The following is a 23,879-nucleotide window of genomic DNA, read 5'->3' on the forward strand; positions in this document are numbered from 1 at the left end:
TGCAATACACAGAAACATATGTTTTCATGTAGTACTCCTACTAGTAGCATTAACGAAATGAATCTGTAGAAGATATCGAGTGCGTAACTCCGAGGGTCCCATGGAAATTCTGACGCCATAACTTGTGTCAAACTCCAATCCAATGCCTCCGTCAACAATAAATAACAAAGTTTTCATCCAAGAAATTCACACTAGCCTGCAAGCGTTGAAATTCTTGCCATCACTCATCATAAAAAAAAAACTTGCTGCCATCACTGTTGTTGTAGTTATAAACTTACTGGTGTGAGATATCTGGTGGCCAGTGTTTAGCTTAAGTTTGGGGTCACAAAAAATCTACAAATGGTTCTTTTGATTAAACCGGGAACAAACATTGGCAGGCAACTTGAAGAAATTTTCCGCGTCGTTTCTAAATCCATGCCACACCTACTACTTCCAGCAAACCAAACTACCACATATACACATCTGGGGATTCTTCTAGAAACTACATCCATGGTAAATTGTCGAGCCACGACCTCTCCCCACAACGGGATCACAAGCAATGCAAATTTGCAATGCAATAGCATGTCCCCACATTTATCCCCTGGCCGGTTGCTACATAAAGGGGAGGCTTCCCACATGTGGATCTGCATTTGATCTCAAAGTTAGGAAATGGATATCCGTTTCGCAAAAAAAAGTTAGGAAATGGATACAGTATTCATGGGCAGCAATAGATTTTGCCGTAACTAGCTTTAGACATCGTGGCTGAGAATGGCAGTAAGAAAAGAAGAAAAACATACACAAGTTGTTGTCGTGGAGATTCGGGTGCTTACCTGGCTGCTGGGGCTGCTTTATGAACCACCTCGTTCTGAAAGTAGATGGCTCAACAACTTCTTACTACAATAGCAAGGGATGTACTCAAAGTTTTGTCAATATCTCTACGCCCGTCCTAGTGACCAATACAGTGTGCTCAAACTGTGCTGCCCAGCTGCCATCGGCTGTGACAGTAGTCCATCCATTTTCCCATGTAACACACTCTGCTTTGTCCATTGTAAGTATAGGTTCTGCAAACATTTCATCAAGATTGTCAACTTGGTCTGAAATTCCAAGAGCCATTCCTTCCCAATTTAGTTACAAATAAATACCAAGAGCTTCTAGGATTAGACATATAAATAAACATAATGTTTATTGAAGACTATTCACATTTCCTTTCTTTATAGCAATGTTTAATCTTCTGAAAAACATTTTCAATCATAATCAAATCACTGAAAATTCCAGTACACCGTGTTTTAAATGAAAATTACAAACTGTTTGGAAGTAAAAGTCGAAACATAAAAGGAGAGCCCCGAGTACGTACCAATTGTGAATGTTTGACCTTCAACCATTCGACCAGAGTTTTCATTTGCTACAAAAAAGGGTTTTCATTAGTCTACTGTATGCTTCAAACGTCAACTTATTAGTCCGACACAATTCAGGTATACTATTAAAAGTTTAAAACAGTTCATCCAAGAAAGAATGGGAGATAGTAAACCCATAGCTGTATAAATCCTTGGCAACAACTACATGAGACGACATTACCCCTGTCCTTTGAAACTCAGCAACCTGTTCCTATATTCCCGGCAATAATTTGTTACGACAACCAATACAAATTGGCATACTGAACATGTAATTGTGTTGCTTCATATCAGCCTAAATATTCTAAACAAGCGACTGGACTTGGCAAAAATTATAAGCATTACAGAGCAGGAACCCATAAATCGAGTAATGTTATATGCTAAGGTGCTAAGCTACAGAAAGATGTTCCCAGTCGGATGAGTATCAATGGTAAGGTAGGTCAAAAAGAGCAAGGAAATAACAAATAAGTGCTCACCATGATGGAGGATAAGTGGCTCAGAATGCAACATAGTTCCAATTCCATGTCCAACAAAGCGCTCCACCACATGATAGCCGTAGAAATAAGCAAGCTTACTGAAATAATTTGAAGAAAATTTACAGATACACGGCATCACAAATGTTCTTCAGAAAAACTCAGTACAAAGGTGCGGCAATAAAAAACTGGACGATTTGGCTTTTAAGAGTATCGGCGTTAGTCTAGTTTATATTTAGTGCCATACTGGTTTTTATAAATTTAACACTTAGCTTACAATAGCAATAAAAGTGTTGTTGTTATTTAGGATTCACGGATTCTGCACGAGTTTCACATGGAAATAGTTCAAACCTCACAGGAATCCAAGAAAATTCCCATGCTCCAAACGATATCTAGGATCTGGATGCCAACTCACTGCAGATTTGCCCCCCCCCCTCCCCCGCGTCGCCCTCCCCACGGGCGACACGGGAGGCGACGCAGCCTCGAGCTCTCCCTTCCCTCCTCCTCCCCCCTCCCCCTGCCGCCGCCGGTGCTCCCCGCCGGGCAAAGCCCTGGCGGATCCGGCGGTGGCGGGACTTCGCTCCCAGGCTGCCTCCTCCCTCAAGCGTGGGGCTCGACGAGGCTGACGGAGCCGTGCTGCTCCGGACCTAGGGTTTCGCGACGGCGGCCCCAGATCCAGAGGGTCGGGCCTCTGGACCTGGCGTGGCGAGCACGCGGGCAGCGCGGCACGACCCTTTGGGGGTGCGGCTGCGGCTGCTTGGCTGTGCCCTGGTGGATCCAGGTGGCGGAGGCTGCGGGTCACCGCGGCAGCGGCCATGGTCGGCGGCAGCAAGGTGCAGGTGGCAGGTCCCCGCGACGGCGCCACTACCCCTGCTCGACGCGACCCCCTGCGGTGGATGGCCTTGTTTGGCAGCCATCTGGCGGCTGCTGCTCTGCGCTGGCCGGTACTTCCCTACATCGACGGTGACGAAACGTGGTTTCCCTCTTGGTGCTGATGGTCCTCTCCGGCAGTCTGCTTCCCCATCTCCTGTCTGCTCTGCTTCGACGGTATTTGGGGTTCTGGTCTTGGGCCGGGGCGAACGATGGCCTGCGCTGACAACGGCGACACCTGAGGGTGCCGTAACCTCCATGGAGGCTCTGTCATGGCCCAGATTGACCCTCTCCTCGAGCACCGGGGGAAACACTTGGTCCAGTTCATTGGACAAGGCAGCGGTGGCGTCTCAGCGCCATTCCCTTCTTGAAGGCGTTGTTTGGGTCGCACTTGGAGTCCCCGATGCGGCAGCTGGAGATGGTGGCCTCCTCGGTCTTCCGGCGAGGCTTGCTGGTAATGCGATGCTGTGATGAGGGCTTCAGCATAGAGCGTGGGCGTCCGGGGCGCTATGTACGCCAGCGCCGGCATGTCCAAGACGATGACTTCACTAGTCCTGGATGGGTCCTGCCATCCACCTGCCGTCTCTTAGGCCCTTATGGGTGGAAGGTACGTTGGCCTGGACAGCCCTGGAGATGCGGTCTTCTTTGGAGGCGCCTGGCAATGGCTGTGACGCGGCCTTGAGGCTCTGAGTCTAGTTACCTCGCCGTTCATGGTTGGAGGCTGGACAAGGCTAGACCTTTCGTAGTTGCAGTCTGTAGTTGGTAGCACCTCCTCGCCTGCTCGTTTGGTGAGGACGATGATGTGTGTGCGTGTGTCCCTCCTCTTGGGAGGTTGTACCTGTACTGCTGTTCTCTTCCTGTTCAATGAAATGAAACGCAAACTCTTTTGCGTTTTCTCGAAAAAATCTGGATGCCAAACAAGCACAACCCACCGACCAACGCATTTGTACAGTATATCTACATGTTTGGTGGAACTGCAGCAGTGAACAGTAGGCCTGGGCATTCGGTCAGTTTCTACTGTTTGGTTTTTTTATGAATTCGGTTTGCGTGTACGATCACATTACTTCGGTTTCTGTTTCGGTTACGGTATAAAACCGAACTGTACGAATTAAATTTGGTTAGTATAACTGGAAACCGAATTTTACTGTAGCACCAACAAAAACCGAAAATTCGGTTTTTTCGGCTTCGGTTCGTCGGTTTTTATGCCCACCCCTAGTGAACAGTTTGCTCTATGCAACTTAAGGGCCTGTCTGGAACCAGGGCTAGTTTGTTGTATGGTAAATCTAGGAAACTTTCCACGTTCCAAGCATGTCTTTCACTGTTTCATATATTCTCTCAAATCAGCAAACATTTGCAAACCATCTTGTTTGAAAATTACCTAAGGTGCCCAATACATAAGAGGCTGGTTGTAACTAAAATGGAAAGCAGATAATGAATGGTTGGGATTGAGCGGTGACGCCCACCTGCAATAATATGATAAACAAGAAACCTGAAGTCATTTAGTCATAAGCAGTTTTACTAACAGTTTATGCTGCCTCTTTGGTGGGAATGGAAAATTTGTAAGAACAGAAAACTCCTGAAGCAACATTTCAGGTCAAGTGTGGAAATGGAAATTTTGTAAGAACATAAAACTGATTTGGCTCTGAAAGTTAGCTTCACAGGTTTTTCGAAGACAGTATGAAAACAAATTAGAGAGCTGAAAGTTATCTATATTAAGGGCTCATTCAGCTTGCAGGATTTCTAAATCAAAGGAATAGGAAAAGTAAAGGATTGGGATGCTCTCTCCACTTTAATCCTTATGAATTTTCCATGAGGTCTCACCTAATGCTAAGAATCATTAGGAATTAAGCCAATATGGACACAATCCTAAGGAATCTAGTACCTTCATTCTTGTGAAACGAATGTCATACATAGGGAAAAAATCCTATGGGAATCCTCCAAAAATCCTGCAAACCTAATGAGCCCTAAGATTCGAGAACAAGGTCTTGTTTATCCATGATATTCTCTTCAGCGTATATTGAACAGTAAAATATGTATAGACAGATGCTTTTGTAGTCTAAGTTTTCAGAAAGAAGCAACTAACAGGTAACAAACATAGTGTCATGTAGAAAAACTACCTTATCTTCTTGCCAATTTTTCTGTAGTTTACACCGTCCCTGCAGACAGAAATACCCTTCTCCGAGCATTCTTCAGCTGCCTGAACCCAATAAAGATCATTTGGTTTCATGGTTTCATGGATGAAAGAACCTTTTTTTCGATAAAAGAGAACATAGTGTATCACCCAACTGTAAAAAAGTCCTTTCAGAACATTAAGCCTCAAAATTAGATCTATAAAGTAGAACAAATACTACAGGGATTTGTTAAAATCCAACACGGACAAAAACATCGTAAAACTCACATTAGTGCATACTGCTACTGAATGTCTATGTTCGTGGATGAAATACCTCACAAATCAATAATAGCTTACCTTTAGGAAATGCTTGATAGATTCATCCGCTTCTCCGCATACAAATGTTCTGGAAGTTCCGCCATGGTACCCCTGAAAAGAATGGTATGAATCACGTTAAAACTAGGGAATGTGTCAGTAAAATCCGAGACTATGCCAAACATACCAAAGAAGCATATGCACAATCTTAGGAGAGAGGACTTACATTTAGGAACACATTTACATCAATATTTATGATGTCTCCATTCTGCAGTAGAAACAACATTTTTCATCCCAGAGTACATAGGCATGACAGAAAAATAAAGAAAGAGAGATGCAAATTTCATCCTACAGAACCTGCAGCTGTGTTGAATCAGGTAGTCCATGGCAGACACACTCATTTACTGATGTGCAGATACTTTTAGGAAATCCACCATAGCCAAGTGGAGAAGGATAAGCACCCGCCTCAACTATCATATGATGCACCGCCCTGTCGATTTCATTTGTAGTAACTGATGGCTGAAATGACGGTGAAATAATGACTGTTATGAAGTGTACACTGCAGAGTCTTCAGATGATTTAGATATAAAAGGATTCTAGCTATCTATGGAAAAAAGAATATACCTTAACCAATGTTCCCGCGAAGTCCAGTACACGGGCAGCAAGTTTGCAAGCAGCTCTCATCCCAGCGATACCTTCGGCATTGTGTATTTGGCGAACTGCGGGTAGTTCTTGTGGTATGTTTGCACCCACATAAGAAGGTCTTGGAATGTGTTCTGGTACAGGAAGTTGGGGATAGACCTTTCCACGCCTCAAAGGCGCCCTCTTCTTTAACTTGCCTGAACTTTGCTCTTGTGTCCTTCAAATGTGTAAGGGTGTTTACAGAGTCATCATCATCAAATAAGAAACAGACTGGCTGACTTTAGAGCTACATGGCAACTTTCTCTAGATGTCACACCAAGATGAGTACCATCAAGTGTGAAATCTAAGGTCAGAGGAAATTTAGAACCTAGCTCCAAACCAATGGCTACGGCAATTGGTAAATCCTGACGACATGATAAAAGAAGCGACAACAGAAGCTTAAGCACAGCGTAATAGTGACGAGAATCGTACTTTTGTAGCTCCATGAGCTCTTCTTCAACCCCATCAACCCAAGTAAGTCCGCCGGCCACGACAAAGCAGCGCTTTGGCGTTATTGCTTTACCTACAGCAGGACAGCAAAGAAGAATCAGCTACGAACCCTGCTGTAGTTTCAGCTCTGTTAGTCCCATAATGTTTTTTTTTTTTTGAGCAATAAACGGCTGTTGGTAGTAGAACGACCCGCCCAAGCAATTAAGCTGAGCAGGCTCCTTACCAAAACAAGAAGAGGCCGTCCGAGGATCTCTTCGATTGATGGTGAACTTTGAGACGAACGGGGGAGCCGCCGGCAGGAGGAATGTGTGGGTTCCGGCCGGGCGGGGTGGTACCGGAACGCCGGAACATGACGCTCCAGGTGACATGGCAATGGGGATTCGCACGGCGTCGGTGGAGGCGCCGTGGTCGAGGAAACGGGGCCGGCGGCCGTGTTCAAGGAAGAGGAGACCGGCGGGTACAAGGGAGGACGAGGAGTGCAGCGGAGAGAGGGGATGTGCGTTGAGGATGAGACGCCGTCGGGACCGGGAGGTTTCGGCTATGCGTGTTACATGACTGACGTCAGATTTTTTTGGCTTTCCGAGAGAACATCTTGATGGCCGTCGGATTGGATGCACGAATCTTGAAGCAGTGGAGCGTTCCACATCATCCACAGCCACCTGTTCGTTCGAGCGACCCCTGAGCTAATTTCTTTTTTGAAAGAATGGGTTATATTTTTCATATGCTCTCCTCTTGTTGATATGACAAGCAAAGAACAAAAAACTGATCACTTACTTTGCTCGCCATTTTTTATCGTTTTTAATGCAAATAGATTTAATCTAGTAATTTCTTTTAGATTAAGTCTTATTAGGTCTTGTTTGACCGGTGAAACACGAATGACCTTATCCTTCTTCTCTGTCGCTTCCATTCTCCTCCCATTCCTCTCACCCTCTCTCCATCTCCCTCTCTCTCGGCAATACATGTCACAGATGGATCGAGCGCCAGTCGGTGACGAGGCCAGGAAGCCATCGGATTCTGGACCAGGTCGGCACACCCTGCAATCACCGGTCTTGGGCAAGCATGGCAACTCGAGCGACTAACGATAATGGTACTCTGCTTCAATTTGTTGCCACATCGACGGATGAGGTCATTGAGGAGCCACCACGGGAGGCGGAGGCCATCGAGGAGCTATCGCGCACCTTACCCATTCTGTTTGGTCACGGGAGACGGAGGGCGTTGAGGAGCATGCGGAGAAGAGCAGCCTCGCCGTGGTGGTGTCGTGGTTCCCGGTGAGCAGCGACGCGTTGGAGGTGAGGCACGGGGTGTGTCCACGGCTCGCAGACGGATCCTGATATCCTGACTCATGTCGGCGACGGCGGTGCAGGATCAAATAGGAGAGCGGGGCTTTGTGTCGTCGGCAAGATGATAACGGGGGGCGTCACAGAGTGGCCGACCACCAGCGGCACCATCAATGGGGCACGTGGAGGAGCATTGCCTGCATCAGGTGGTGCTCTTCGCCAGCATCTGTGACGCCTTCTACTTCTGCTTACCCCCCGCCATTCTGCTATGCCCATCAGTAAATCTCCAGAACAACATAGGGCACGTTTGGTAGCCTGCATTAGGCCCAGTCAAGCCCGTGCGGGATGTTTTTGGCCTGTTTGGTTACTCGGGTCGAATCGAAATTTTGGCCCGCACGGAACTTAAATAACCTTTGGTCTGCATCCAGAGGAACAGACGAATCGTTTGTTTCTAGCGAGCCAGGTTGAGTGGAGCCATATTGAGGGCACATGGGTGGGTCTGATTGCACGAGATGATGCGAGTACTATACAGGTTGTATGTGATTTCTTCTCCTACCTCGAGTAAACTGCTTCTCTAGTCTTCTTTCTTCCGTCCCTTCTAATCTACATAATAATGCTTCGATTCAAGATAAGCTCCACATAAAAAAGATGCACGTCGAGGTTATGGGTCCATTCAGGTGATCTGTTCGTAGTTTCATTGACCGTATTTAATTTTATGTTCATGTTCAGAGCTATTTTGGTCAAATTTTGTCAAACTCGTTGCACATGATCGACAATTTGAAATTTCCTTTGACCAATAGCTTCATCTCGTAGTTTCACATGAGTTTCGTGTTGCACGTTTTCTGTTTTGATGAGCATAGATGAGTAGATCTACCTCTTCTTCATGGAGTGTACAATCACATGTGTGTGATCTATTTTAATGACACTCCTTAATCTCCTCCATCAAGTTTTTCCTCTTAGCCTCATCTTCCATGTCCTGCTACACCGGCGTCACCGTGGGCGTGGATCCTCTTGGACTCCTCTCCCGCATGTTGTTGCACTAGTGCCACTGTCGGAGTCGTTCCTCTCAACCTTTTTTTCTGCATCCTACTACACTGTGCGGTCATCGTTCCTTTCTGCCTTATCTCCCATGTCCTGCTACACCGAAGCCATCATCGGCGTCGTTCCTCTCGGCCTACTCGCTTGTGTCCTTCTAAATTGGCGTCGTCGCCATTTTCGTTCTTTCCGGCCTCCTCCTCCGCATCCTACTACACTGACGTTGCCATGGCGCGCGCACTGTATTTTTTTCTCCATCATCCTTTGCCCGCGTGCCCTCCTATTTGTTCTTCCACATGGACTTTTTCTGTGGCAACGACGCTGGCAACTAGTCCAGTGCGCCGCCAATGGGGTCGCTTGCTCGTAACTTCGTGTTCGTCATGTCAGACGCGGCGCCGCGTCCATCATCCACTGTAGTCGCCGAAGCACTCTAGTGTAACTATGTGTTATATGTTGTTATTAACTCTTAATCATGTCCAGTGTGTAAAACCAAACAACATGTAGTTGCATGAACCTAGTTAATGCAAGCAACCAAACACAACACATAGAGTCGTTGCTACGATACAGGGAGAGGGGATGCACGCAACCAAACAACATGCAAATGTTGGTTTTTTGTCTGCATTAGCTCTACCAGACTCAACTGGGACAAGTATGCAAAGTGGCAAAAATGGTTCGAGTAACCAAACACATCTATAATGATGCACATAAGGTCATGCAAATTACTCTGTTTCATTCCACGGCAAAATTACAAGGAACATGCGTACACGTAGTACTACCACAATGGTCAGTTCATCATAAGAGCACAACCGGACTTGGCACATTCGACACCTCAAACGCCTGCGGATGTGCCCGGGCGCGTCCGCGGACACTGACCGATCAAGCATCAAATTACCCTTCTCACAATAGAACACCTTAATTAGCATGTCTCAAATCCATGCAAACTCATGCAACTACTTAAACGATGCTACATCGTCCGACTACTACATGTCATCAGACTACCAAAAATTAGCATGTTTGGCTATGGTGGAGAAGGTCATCCGGGGTTGCCCTTCTTGGTGCCGTCAAAACCGGCTGATCTTGGGTAGGGGGTCCCAAACTGTGCGTCTGAGGATCGAAGGTAACAGGAGACAAGGGGGACACGATGTTTACCCAGGTTCGTTCCCTCTTAATGGAGGTAAAACCCTACGCCCTGATTGATTGTATTTAATGAGTATAGGGGTTACAAGAGTTGATCTACCTCGAGGTCGTAATGGCTAAACCCTAGATGTCTAGCCTATATGAATTATGAGAGACTCTACGGACAAAACCCTCCGGTTTATATAGACACCAGAGGGGTCTAGGGTTGTACAGAGTTAGTTTACAGAGAAATGAAACTACACATCCGGACGTTAACCTTGCCATCCACGCAAAGGAGAGTCCCACCCGGACACAGGGGAAGGCCTTCTACCTTGTATCTTCACGGCCCATCGGTCCATCTCACAACACACGGGACAGACTCTCGAGGACCCCTTAGTTCAGGACTCCCTCAGTAGCCCCTGAACCAGTCTTCCATGACGATGTGTTCGGCTCATAGATTGTCTTCGGCATTGCAAGGTGGGTTCCTTCTCCACATACTTCAAAGCAGTCTTCTGAGCAAGAGAACTGTATCCGGCTCTATATAATAGTTACAACCCTCAACCACAAGGGTACAATACTTAATCAAAATAAGGTATGTCTACTAACAGCTTTTTCGGCGAAACATCACATCTGGCCTTTTTATTATTTTGAATCGTTTGTTGGCCTCCTGCTTTGTGTTTTGAGGCATAGCCTCCATTGACACGTCTTGTCAAAGCAGATATCGTGTCCCCTTATTGCAGGATTTTCATCAATATGGATTTGGGTAATCCAACCGTGCCATTCGCACGACCCCTTCGGAACAGGCGGGTTTTAAGGCTTGTGGGGGCACTTGATATTCACTGCCTATATAAGTGGATAAAGATCCATCTTTTTACCCCACACCTTCTTCCTTCCCCAGCCTTCTCATCCTCGAGCTCCAGCGCTCAAGCTTCAATCTTTCCCACCGCCCAATCTCTCCAGCCATGGCCGGATCTGGCTCGCAGGGCAAGTGGATGACTTCCTCCGTCACGGAGAAGAACGTCAGGGAACTCCGGGAAGTGGGGTACCTGGCTGCGAGTATCGCACACAGGCTCCCTGCAAAAAAGCAGATCATCCCTACTTCGGAGCCCGGCGAGAGGGTGGTGTTTATCCCCCACTTCCTCTGCGGACTAGGGTTTCCTCTCCACCCTTTCGTCCACGGCCTCATGTTCTATTATGGGCTAGATTTCCACGATCTAGCCCAAAATTCCTTCCTCCACATTTCGGCGTTCATCGTCGTGTGTGAGGCGCTCCTCCGCATCCCCCCCACTTCGGCCTATGGCTTAAGGTTTTCAACGTGAATCCGAAAGTGGTCGACGGGCAACATGCGGACTATGGCGGCGCCATGGTGAGCAAGCTCCCCAATGTCACCTGGCCCAAAGGGGCCTTCATGGAGACCGTGAAGGGATAGCAACAGGAGTGGTTCTATATCAACGAACCCCATGGCGCCACATGGGCAGCCACTCCTGAGTTTAAATCCGGACCCCCCCCCAATGCGGCTCATGTCCTGGATTAACAAGGGCCTGGATTGGGCATCGTCCGATGAAGTGATGGTGTTGCAAAAGAGCATAAAAAATATGATAGAAGAACACCAGTCTCGCTGATATGATTCAGGTGATGCTTTTTCGTCGGATCCTCCCCTGCCAGCGCCGGCTTGTCCACATGTGGGAGTTCAATCCGGAAGGTCCGCGGACCCTGCCGTGAATCTTCGGCATGACACATGAAGAGATCTGGAAACTAATTTTCAAGGCCTAGAAGTCATGGCCGGAGATGACCGATGACATCAGCCTCGACTGCGCTCATCCGGCCACCCCGGTAAGTTTTCTAGTTTCTGAACATAACTTCAGTTCATAAATCAAAGGGTATGTTGAGCCTTCCATCCTGTAATTAGGGCCGGACAAAGGAGGCGGAGTGGATCAAGTGTCCGGCTCTGCTACCCGAAGACCGAGCCATTCCCCTGCTAACGAGGATGCTGGTCCCGGCGCCGTACCAGGCACCGGAGAATAGGGCCAAGAAGAAGGGCAAGGAGGCCAAAAGTGGCCTCCGTCGTAAAGGTACTTCGGACGCTACATCCGGAGATACCGAAGCTCCCTCCTCCCATGAGGGAGATGAAGAGGAGGAGGAGGAAGAGAGCAATTCTCCCCTTAAGGGGAGGAAGAAGAAAAGGGCGGCCTCCGTGGACCTAAAGGCGGGGGCGTCCAAGAGGGGGAAGATATCCCTTTCAGACAGCTCGGACTCGGATGCCGAAGCCATCCCCGAGTGGCGCCCCAGGTCGAAGCCCCTGGCCGCATTGTAAGTACCCTAGGATACCATACATATATCCGGTTTTTATGATTGTAGTTTTAACACATTATATTGTGTGCTGCAGTCCGGCCCGCTGATGACCCACAAGTATAGAGGATCTATCGTAGTCCTTTCGATAAGTAAGAGTGTCGAACCCAACGAGGAGCAGAAGGAAATGATAAGCGGTTTCCAACAAGGTATTCTCTGCAAGTACTGAAATAAGTGGTAACAGATAGTTTTGTGATAGGATAATTTGTAACGAGCAACAAGTAAAAAAAGTAAATAAAGTGCAGCAAGGTGGCCCAATCCTTTTTGTAGCAAAGGACAAGCCTGGACAAACTCTTATATAGATAAAAGCGCTCCCGAGGACACATGGGAATATCGTCAAGCTAGTTTTCATCACACTCATATGATTCACGTTCGGTACTTTGATAATATGGTATGTGGGTGGACCGGTGCTTGGGTACTGCCCTTACTTGGGCAAGCATCCACTTATGATTAACCTCTATTGCAAGCATCCACAACTACAACAAAAGTATTAAGGTAAACCTAACCATAGCATGAAACATATGGATCCAAATCAGCCCCTTACGAAGCAACGTATAAACTAGGGTTTAAGCTTCTGTCACTCTAGCAACCCATCATCTACTTATTACTCCCCAATGCCTTCCTCTAGGCCCAAACAATGGTGAAGTGTCATGTAGTAGACATTCACATAACACCACTAGAGGAGAGACAACATACATCTCATCAAAATATCGAACGAATGCCAAATTCACATGACTACTAATAGCAAGACTTCTCCCATGTCCTCAGGAACAAAAGTAACTACTCACAAAGCATAAACATGTTCATAATCAGAGGGGTATTAATATGCATATAGGATCTGAACATATGATCTTCCACCAATTAAACCAACTAGCATCAACTACAAGGAGTAATTAACACTACTAGCACCAATCCCGGACTTGGAGACAAGAATTGGATACAAGAGATGAACTAGGGTTTTGAGAGGAGATGGTGCTGATGAAGATGTTGATGGAGATTGCCCTCTCCCGATGAGAGGAGCGTTGGTGATGATTTCCCCCTCCGGGAGGGAAGTTTCCCTGGCAGAACAGCTCCACCAGAGCCCTAGATTGGTTCCGCCAAGGTTCCGCCTCGTGGCGGCGGAGTTTCGTCCGAGAAGAAGGCTTGTGATTTTTTTTCCCATCGAAAGACTTCATATAGCAGAAGATGGCCACCTGGGGGCCCACGAGGTAGGGGGGCACGCCCAGGGGGATAGGGCGCGCCCCCCACCCTCGTGGGCAGGGTGTGGCCCCCCTGGTGAGTTTCTTTCGCTGAGTATTTTTTATATATTCTGAAAACGTCTTCCGTGAAGTTTCAGGACTTTTGGAGCTGTGCAGAATAGGTCTTTAATATTTGCTCCTTTTCTAGCCTAGAATCCCAGCTGCCGGCATTCTCACTCTTTATGTAAACCTTGTAAAATAAGAGAGAATAGGCATAAGTATTGTGACATAATGTGTAATAACAACCCATAATGCAATAAATATCGATATAAAAGCATGATGCAAAATGGACGTATCAACTCCCCCAAGCTTAGACCTCGCTTGTCCTCAAGCGAAAAGCCGAAATCGAAAAATATGTCCACATGTTTAGAGATAGAGGTGTCGATAAAAATAAAATACGAACATGAGGGCATCATGATCATTCTTAGAACAACAACTTATATAATTCTTGCCATATGATTTCTTATGCTAGAGTAATAATTCAATCACAATTTCAGGTATGAATCGTAAACTTCATTGAAAACTAACAAACTATAATCTCAGTCATTGGAGCAATTGCAATTTATCATAACAGAGGAAAGAGTCAACATATAAGAGCTTTTCAGCAAGTCCACATACTCAACTATCATATAGTCTTTCACAATTGTTGACACTCACGCAATACTTACGGATATGGAGTTTTAATCGGACACAGAGAAAGATATGGGCTTATAGTTTTGCCTCCCAACGTTTTACCTCAAGGGTAATGTCAACAATAATAGTTCATGAAAACTCACATCCAATTAGCCATATATACTAGGATCTTTCCAACATATTGTGCTTGCCAAAGGATAAAATATAAAAAGGAAGGGTGAAGATCACCATGACTCTTATGCAAGGTAGGAGATAAAAGTAAAAGATAGGCCCTTCGTAGAGGGAAGCAGAGGTTGTCATGCGCTTTTATGGCTGGATGCACAAAATCTTAATGCGAAAGAACGTCACTTTATATTGCCACTTGTAATATGGACCTTTATTATGCAGTCTGTCACTTTTATTTCTTCCATATCACACGATCGTATAAAGCTTATTTTCTCCAACACTAATAAGTCATACATGTTTAGAGAGCAATTTTTATTGCTTTGCACCGATGACAACTTACTTGGAGGATCTTACTCAATCCATAGGCAGGTATGGTGGACTCTCATGGCAAACCTGGTTTAAGGGTATTTAGAAGCACAGGTAGTATCTCTACTTAGTGCGATGAATTTGGCTAGCATGAGAGGGAAAGGCAAGCTCAACCATGTTGGATGATCCATGACAATATAATTTATCTCAGATGTAAGAAAACATAACCCATTACGTTGTCTTCCTTGCCCAACGTCAACTCTTTAGCATGTCATATTTTAATGAGTGCTCACAATCATAAAAGATGTCCAAGATAGTATATCTACATGTGAATACCTCTCTTTCTTTATTACTTCCTATTAATTGCAACGATGACCAAAACTATGTTTGTCAACCCTCAACAACTTTTATTCATCATACTTTTTCTATGTGAGCTCATTACTCTCCATGAGATCCACATGATCTCTTTGTTTCTTTTTTTTCTTTCTCTTTTCTTTTATTCACTTAAGATCATGGCAAAAGAATCAAGCCCTTGACTCAACACTAATCTTTATTATATAGCTCACGGACTCGATTACATAGAAGGATTATAAAGCAAAACTCACAACTAGATCATACTAAGAACTTTTATTCTACTAGATCAAGATATTACCAAAAGGATCGAACTAAGAAAAATGGTAAAGATAAAAGTGATGGTGATACGATACCGGGGCACTCCCCCAAGCTTGGCAGTTGCCAAGGGGAGTGCCCATACCAGATACTCAATTCTTCTTTGTTGGTGTAGACGGTGGTGATTTTGTTGATGGCGTAGGCTTGTCGCCCTTTTTCCAGGGCATAGGCTCACCATCATAGAAGGATGACCGAGTCTCCTGGAACCTCAAATCTGCAGCCAAACTCATCCTCTTGAATCTATATTCATACTCACAGTTTTGATTTTACAGGTCATAGATCTGGGCTTGGAGGTGCTCGTTTTTCTCATGAAGCTTGAAGATCGCCTCCCCAATGTCCTTGATGTCCAGCTTGTGGTTGTTGGTGAACTCCGTGATCATGATGTGATTGGAATCGAGTCCACGCTCCACCACGACCTGACACTTGAAAACTTCTTGCTCCAATGCCTCGAGCCTTGCCTCCGTTCTTCCGGTCTTCCTTGGTCCCTCAGCATCACGGATGTGCAACAACCCCCTCACGCATCTCAATTGTTTGAGGGTGTTGCAGCACTTCTGCGAGGTAGGGGTTGATGACCTTCTCGAAGAACTGGTCCTTGGGGGCGCTTGAAGACGACATGACGACCTGGATCTGTCAGAAAAACAACTCGAAACAAAAACAGGAGATTTTTGCGTGATACGGGAGTCAAAACCCGGGAGATTATATAATGAATTTTTACCGACCAAAATACGTGTCGTGTACGAAAACGGAGTCCGGAGAGCACACGAGGTGCCCACGAGGTAGGGGGCGCGCCCAGGTGGGTAGGGCGCGCCCTCCACCCTCGTGGAGCCCTCGTGTCCTTCCCGGACTGCTACTTATTTTTCTATTTTTCTAAATATTCCAAAACGCAGAAATATTGCCTTAAAAATTGTTTTGGAGTCGGTTTACTTACCGTACCACATACCTATTCCTTTTCGGAGTCTGAAGCGTTCCGGAAAGTGTCCCTTATGTATTCCTCCGGGGGTATGGTTTCAATAATATTGGTTTCAACATTTATGGGATTACCTGAGATATAATGTTTGATTCTTTGACCGTTCACCACCTTCGGATTTGTGCCTTCGAAGTTGTTGATTTTTATGGCACCGGAACGATAGACCTCCTCGATAATGTAAGGAGCTTCCCATTTAGAGAGAATTTTTCCTGCAAAAAATCTTAAACGAGAGTTGTATAGCAATACATAATCACCTACATTAAATTCACGCTTTTGTATTCTTTTGTCGTGCCATCTTTTAACTTTTTATTTAAACAACTTGGCATTTTCATAGGCTTGGGTTCTCCATTCATCAAGTGAGCTAATATCAAATAGCCTCTTCTCACCGGCAAGTTTGAAATCATGATCGAGTTCTTTAATAGCCCAATATGCCTTGTGTTCTAGTTCGAGAGGTAAGTGACATGCTTTTCCATAAACCATTTTATACGGAGACATATCCATAGGATTTTTATATGCAGTTCTATAGGCCCATAATGCATCATCAAGTTTCTTGGACCAATTTTTTCTAGATCTATTAACAGTCTTTTGCAAAATTAACTTGAGCTCTCTATTACTCAATTCTACTTGACCACTAGACTGAGGGTGATAAGGAGATGCAATTCTATGATTAACATCATATTTAGCTAGCATTTTACGGAAAGCACCATGAATAAAGTGTGAACCACCATTAGTCATTAAATATCTAGGGACTCCAAATCTTGGGAAAATAACTTCTTTAAGCATTTTAATAGAGGTGTCAGCACTACTAGTTGGAAAGCTTCTACCCACTTAGTAACGTAATCAACAGCAACTAAAATATGTGTATATCCATTAGAGGAAGGAAAGGGTCCCATATAATCAAAGCCCCAAACATCAAATGGTTCAATAACGAGTGAATAGTTCATAGGCATTTCTTGACGTCTACTAATATTACCAATTCTTTGACATTCATCAGAAGATAAGACAAACTTACGGGCATCCTTGAAGAGAGTGGGCCAATAAAAACCAGATTGCAATATCTTATGTGCAGTTATGTCTCCAGCATGGTGTCCTCCATAAGCTTCGGAGTGACACTTGCGTAGGATCTGTTCATGTTCATGCTCAGGTACACAACGTCTAATAACACCACCTACTCCTTCTTTATAAAGATGTGGATCATCCCAAAAGTAATGCCTCAAATCATAGAAGAACTTTTTCTTTTGCTGGTATGTGAAACTAGGTGGTATAAACTTAGCAACAATGTAATTAGCATAATCAGCATACCATGGAGCAGTATGAGAAGCATTTATGACATTTAGTTGCTCATCCAGAAAGCTATCATCAATAGGAAGTGGGTCATCAAGCACATTTTCTAACCTAGACAAGTTGTCTGCAACGGGGTTCTCAGCTCCCTTTCTATCAACAATATGTAAGTCAAATTCTTGTAGCAAGAGAACCCATCTAATAAGTCTAGGTTTAGCATCTTTTTTTTCCATGAGATATTTAATAGCAGCGTGATCAGTGTGAATAGTTACTTTAGAATCAACAATATAAGGTCTGAACTTATCACAAGCAAATACAACTGCTAAGAATTCTTTTCAGTGGTAGCATAATTTCTTTGAGCATTGTCTAGGGTTTTACTAGCATATTGAATAACATTTAATTTCTTATCAATTCTTTGTCCTAGAACAGCACCTACAACATAATCACTAGCATCACACATAATTTCAAAGGGTAAATTCTAATCAGGGGGCTGAACAATAGGTGCAGAAATCAATGCTTTCTTAAGTATTTGAAATGCTTCTACACAATCATCATAAAAAACAAATGGTATATCTTTTTGTAATAAATTAGTCAGAGGCTGAGAAATTTTTGAGAAGTCCTTAATGAACCTCCTATAAAGTCCGGCATGACCAAGGAAAATTCTTATACCTTTGATGTCCTTGGGACATGGCATCTTTTCAATAGCATCAACCTTGGCTTTATCAACTTCAATACCTCTTTCAGAAACTTTATGCCCCAAGACAATACCTTCATTAACCATAAAGTGGCACTTTTCCCAATTCAAGACAAGATTAGTTTCTTCGCATCTCTGCAAGACATGACCAAGGTTGCTTAAGCAATCATCAAAAGAAGATCCATAAACGGAAAAGTCGTCCATGAAAACCTCACAAATCTTTTCACAAAAGTCAGAGAATATAGCCATCACGCATCTTTGAAAGGTAGCAGGTGTATTACATAAACCAAAAGGCATACGTCTATAAGCAAAAGTACCAAAAGGGCATGTAAAAGTAGTCTTTGATTGATCTTTGGCTGACACAGGTATTTGAGAGAAACCAGAATAACCATCTAGAAAGAAAAAATGTGTATGTTTGGATAATCTTTCTAGCATTTGATCGATAAAAGGTAAGGGGTAATGATCCTTTTTAGTTGCCTTATTTAATTTGCGGAAATCAATTACCATCCTATAACCTGTAATAATTCTTTGAGGAATCAATTCATCTTTATCATTAGGAACGACAGTAATACCTCCCTTCTTAGGGACACAATGGACAGGACTTACCCACTGACTATCAGCAACGGGATAGATTATACCTACCGCAAGGAGCTTTAGTATTTCCTTTCTTACCACTTCTTTCATTTTAGGATTCAGCCGACGTTGATGATCACGAACTGGTTTAGCATCTTCTTCCAAATTAATTTTATGTTGACATAGAGTGGGGCTAATGCCCTTAAAATCATCAAGAGTATACCCAATAGCAGCACGGTGCTTCTTCAGAGTTTTCAATAATCTCTCTTCCTCATGCTCTCAAAGGTTACCACTAATAATAACAAGATATATCTTTTTCTCATCAAGATAAGCATATTTAAGAGTATCAAGTAATTGTTTAAGCTCAAACACGGGATCACCCTTGGGTGGAGGAGGATCCCCTAATATTTCAACAGGTAAATTGTGTTTCAGAATAGGTTCTTATTTAAAGAATACTTCATCTAATTCCCTTCTTTCATTCATAAACATATCATTTTCATGGTCTAGCAAATAATGTTCTAAAGGATCACTAGGAGGTACGGCAATAGAAGCAAGACCAATAATTTCATCCTTACTAGGTAATTCTTCTTCACGGTGTTTTCTACTAAATTTAGAAAAATTAAATTCATGAGTCATATCATCTAAACCGAAAGTAACAACATCCCTTTTGCAATCTATGGTAGCATTAACAGTGTTCAAGAAGGGTCTACCAAATATAATGGGACAAAAGCTATCTTGTGGGGAACCAAGAACAAGAAAATCAGCAGGATATTTAGTTTTCCCACACAAGACTTCAACATCTCTAACAATTCCCATTGGTGAAATAGTATCTCTATTGGCAAGTTTAATTGTGACATCAATATCTTCCATCTCAGCAGGTGCAATATCATGCATAACTTCTTTGTATAAGGAATAAGGTATTGCACTAGCACTAGCACCCATATCACATAAGCCATGATAACAATGATCTCCTATTTTAACAGAAATAACAGGCATGCCTACCACAAGTCTAGGTTTATCTTTAGCACAGGGTTTAGCAATTCTAGCAGTTTCATCATAGAAAAAAATAACATGCCCATCAATATTATCAGACAAGAGATCTTTAACAATAGCAATTTTAGGTTCAACTTTAACTTGCTCAGGAGGTGTATATGTTTTAATATTGCTTTTACGAACTACAGTTGAAGCTTTAGCATGATCCTTTATCCTAACAGGGAAAGGTGGTTTCTCAACATAAGAAGTAGGAACAATAGGATCATTATAAGTGACAATCTTTTCTTCAACTTTAATAGGTGCAGCTACTTTTACTTCTATGGGAGGATGATATTTAAACCACTTCTCCTTGGGGAGATCAACATAAGTAGCAAAAGATTCACAGAAAGAAGCTACTATCTCAAAATCAAGTCCATATCTAGTGCTAAATTTACGAAAAATATCGGTATCAATAAAAGATTTAACACAATCAAAACTAGATGTTATACCTGACTCCTTACCTTTGTCGAGGTCCCAATCTTCAGAGTTGTGTTTAATTCTTTCCAATAAATCCCATTTGAATTCAATAGTCTTCATCATAAAAGAGCCAGCACAAGAAGTATCAAGCATGGTGCGATTGTTATCAGAAAGCCGAGCATAGAAATTTTGAATAATCATTTTTCTCGAGAGCTCATGATTGGGGCATGAATATAACATTGATTTAAGCCTCCCCCAAGCTTGAGCGATGCTTTCTCCTTCGCGAGGCCAAAAATTATATATGTAATTGCGATCACGATGAAAAAGATGCATAGGATAAAACTTCTGATGAAATTCCAATTTCAATCGTTTGTAATTCCAAGACCCCATATCATCACATAGCCTATACCATGTCGATGCGTCTCCCTTCAAAGATAAAGGGAAGACCCTCTTCTTAACAACATCTCCGGGTACACCTGCAAGCTTAAATAGTCCACAAACTTCATCCACATATATTAGATGCTCATCAGGATGTTTTGTTCCATCTCCTAAAAAGGGATTAGCTAGCAGTTTTTCTATCATACCCGAAGGAATTTCAAAGCAGTCATTTTCATTTTCATTTTTAGTAGGTTGAGTAGGTTGAGGAGCAACTCTTTGCTCTACTGTTCGGGGTGAAGATACCCCGAACAAGCCCCTCAGAGGATTACTTTCCATAGTAACAAGTGACAGTAAATTTCAGTACACTATATAAATTTTCCTTACCAAATTCCACCTACCAAAGGCGCTTCACTCCCCGGCAACGGCGCCAGAAAAGAGTCTTGATGACCCACAAGTATAGGGGATCTATCATAGTACTTTCGATAAGTAAGAGTGTCGAACTCAACGAGGAGCAGAAGGAAATGATAAGCGGTTTCTAGCAAGGTATTCTCTGCAAGTACTGAAATAAGTGGTAACAGATAGTTTTGTGATAGGATAATTTGTAACAAGCAACAAGTAACAAAAGTAAATAAAGTGCAGCAAGGTGGCCCAATCCTTTTTGTAGCAAAGGACAAGCCTGGAAAAACTCTTATATAGAGAAAAGCGCTCCCGAGGACACATGGGAATATCGTCAAGCTAGTTTTCATCACACTCATATGATTCGCGTTCGGTACTTTGATAATCTGGTATGTGGGTGGACCGATGCTTGGGTACTGCCCTTACTTGGACGAGCATCCCACTTATGATTAACCTCTATTGCAAGCATCCGCAACTACAACAAAAGTATTAAGGTAAACCTAGCAATAGCATGAAACATATGGATCCAAATCAGCCCCTTACGAAGCAACGCATAAACTAGGGTTTAAGCTTCTGTCACTCTAGCAACCCATCATCTACTTATTACTCCCCAATGCATTCCTCTAGGCCAAAACAATGGTGAAGTGTCATGTAGTAGACGTTCACATAACACCACTAGAGGAGAGACAACATACATCTCATCAAAATATCGAACGAATACCAAATTCACATGACTACTAATAGCAAGACTTCTCCCATGTCCTCAGGAACAAAAGTAACTACTCACAAAGCATAAACATGTTCATAATCAGAGGGGTATTAATATGCATATAGGATCTGAACATATGATCTTCCACCAATTAAACCAACTAGCATCAACTACAAGGAGTAATTAACACTACTAGCAACCTACTAGCACCAATCCCGGACTTGGAGACAATAATTGGATACAAGAGATGAACTAGGGTTTTGAGAGGAGATGGTGCTGATGAAGATGTTGATGGAGATTGCCCTCTCCCGATGAGAGGAGCGTTGGTGATGATTTCCCCCTCCGGGAGGGAAGTTTCCCTGGCAGAACAGCTCCGCCAGAGCCCTAGATTGGTTCCGCCAAGGTTCCGCCTCGTGGCGGCGGAGTTTCATCCGAGAAGAAGGCTTGTGATTTTTTCCCATCGAAAGACTTCATATAGCAGAAGATGGCCACCGGAGGGCCACCAGGGGGCCCATGAGGTAGGGGGCGCGCCCAGGGGGGTAGGGCGCGCCCCCCACCCTCGTGGGTAGGGTGTGGCCCCCTGGTGAGTTTCTTTCGCTGAGTATTTTTTATATATTCTGAAAACGTCTTCCGTGAAGTTTCAGGACTTTTGGAGCTATGAAGAATAGGTCTCTAATATTTGCTCTTTTTCCAGCCCAGAATCCCAGCTGCCGACATTCTCACTCTTTATGTAAACCTTGTAAAATAAGAGAGAATAGGCATAAGTATTCTGACATAATGTGTAATAACAACCCATAATGCAATAAATATCGATATAAAAGCATGATGCAAAATGGACGTATCACCCGCAATCTCCCCCAACTATCATCATCTTCGGGGAATTCGCTAGAGCCGGGGATGGTGGAGAGCGAGACGCCTCCGCGAGCCTCTCCGCCAACCGCCACGGATAACACTGAAGTGTTGTCCCGAAGAGCTTCTCCGGGCCATGGAGAGGTGCGGGAGGTCGCCAAGACGGCGCCAGAGGGTAACACCTCGGCTGTCGAGAACATGGGGGAACCAACCCCATGGAGACTGGCGACGGGGGCCATGACCAATCCGTCCCCCAGCCGAACATTATTTCGGAGACCCATACGGCTCCGAAATCGAGCAAGAAGCCCCCTTTAAAGGAGGGGGAGCGTCGACTCCACCGGTGACCTCTATCAATCCAGAGGTGTCGAACACTTTGGTGGAAGCACTTCGACGTGCTTCCATTGTGGAGGAGCACCGTACCCTCGAGGGTACGGTGGTTGAGAAGGTTCAGTCCGCCAAAAGCGGGCTGAACGAAGCCTTCATCAGCCTATTAACAGGCTTTGAGGTACGCGATGTAATATTCTTAGCCACTTTGCATATGCAAAAAATATGCCTGTGTATAGATAGTAGCCCCTGAGACTCTGTTCGGTTTTTGAAAAAAGACCGAACAGAGGATCAAGTAATATTCGCAGGAGATAACATACTTGTCTATTTTGGTAAAACAGGCTTCACTGTTAGTGCCGACCGCCTAGGCCGCCGAAGTATCCAAACTCAAGCGGAAGCTGGAGCGGGCCGATGAGGACCTCGTCTGCATCAACAAGCGGTTTGATGAGGCGCCAATGTATGTTTGAAAAAATTGTTTACACACCTGAAGTAATATGCCAATGCGGAGTCTAATCTCCTGTGTTGCCCTGATTATATTTGCAGGTAGTGCGGCCGAGGTCGAGACCCTGAAGAGCGCCCTCGCTCAAGCCAAGGAGCGGGCATGGGTGAGCCAAGCATCCGTTGACAAAGCGGCTGCAGATTTAAAGGCCGAGCAGGTCACCCACCGCATGTATGAGGAGCGGGTGACCGAACTGGAGCAGGAGCTCAAGGATGCCGCCAGCAAGTGCGAGGCCTTGGAGGAGAAGAATAAGGCCCAAGCGGTCAATCTCACCAAGGCTCTTCGGGAGGCCAAGGAGGCGCGGACCGAGTCCCGGGCGGCTCGCGAGGAGATCAAGCAGGCCGAACAGATAGCGGTTGGTAAGCCCTTTCTGTTATAGAGTATATTTGGCGATCGGAGATATGATTTACTTAATCGATTGTGGAGTTCTCCAAATGCCTTTGCGGACCTTCCGAGGAGTGCTGCCGACGCCGCATAATATTTTCGGGCCCAAGAAGGTAACACGATGGAGAAGCTCTTTGGGTCGCAGTACCTGGAGCCGGAGCGGCCAGCGCTGCTGAACAACCAGATGATGCAACTGGCGGAACTGCATAGGATGTCCAGTTTGGCCATGAAGGACATCATAGTTCGGCTATGGCCAGCCGAACCCATTCCTAGAAGCTACTTCAGCCTGGTCAAGCGGCTCGGCGACGCTTTGCGCCGA

At 44.6% G+C, this 23,879-nt stretch overlaps 2 protein-coding genes across 3 annotated transcripts; both read right to left on the bottom strand.

Moving 5' to 3' along the window:
• Positions 1-257: 257 nt before the first annotated feature.
• On the bottom strand, positions 258-6,791 carry LOC125537258 (methionine aminopeptidase 1B, chloroplastic-like). Of its 2 annotated transcripts, XM_048700551.1 has the most exons (11): positions 6,493-6,791; positions 6,252-6,342; positions 5,763-5,997; positions 5,496-5,657; positions 5,365-5,406; positions 5,181-5,252; positions 4,831-4,910; positions 1,847-1,944; positions 1,334-1,381; positions 777-1,040; positions 258-623 (listed from the first exon to the last, which is right to left on the bottom strand). In XM_048700551.1, the coding sequence occupies exons 1-10, from the start codon at positions 6,635-6,637 to the stop codon at positions 895-897; spliced, it is 1,119 nt and encodes a 372-aa protein (XP_048556508.1). In that variant the 5' UTR covers positions 6,638-6,791; the 3' UTR covers positions 258-623; positions 777-894. The 2 variants fall into 2 exon arrangements, with proteins under 2 accessions (XP_048556508.1, XP_048556509.1); XM_048700552.1 differs by lacking the exons at positions 258-623; positions 777-1,040; positions 1,334-1,381 and adding an exon at positions 4,092-4,176.
• LOC125537259 lies at positions 1,951-4,085 on the bottom strand. The gene has a single exon (XM_048700553.1). The coding sequence runs from the start codon at positions 2,971-2,973 to the stop codon at positions 2,491-2,493; it is 483 nt and encodes a 160-aa protein (XP_048556510.1). The 5' UTR covers positions 2,974-4,085; the 3' UTR covers positions 1,951-2,490.
• Positions 6,792-23,879: the final 17,088 nt, after the last annotated feature.

Source organism: Triticum urartu, chromosome 2 (assembly GCF_003073215.2).
Source record: "Triticum urartu cultivar G1812 chromosome 2, Tu2.1, whole genome shotgun sequence".
Lineage (NCBI taxonomy): Eukaryota > Viridiplantae > Streptophyta > Magnoliopsida > Poales > Poaceae > Triticum > Triticum urartu.

Excerpts from the sequence above, each read along its gene's own strand:
- LOC125537258 (XM_048700551.1), bottom strand. The coding sequence starts at position 6,637 with ATGTCACCTGGAGCGTCATGTTCCGGCGTTCCGGTACCACCCCGCCCG. Across the intron at positions 1,945-4,830 it reads AAAATTGGCAAGAAGATAAG|TAAGCTTGCTTATTTCTACG; the intron begins GTAGTTTTTCTA and ends AAATTATTTCAG. Across the intron at positions 1,382-1,846 it reads GCCACTTATCCTCCATCATG|CAAATGAAAACTCTGGTCGA; the intron begins GTGAGCACTTAT and ends CCTTTTTTGTAG.
- LOC125537259 (XM_048700553.1), bottom strand. The coding sequence starts at position 2,973 with ATGGAGGTTACGGCACCCTCAGGTGTCGCCGTTGTCAGCGCAGGCCAT.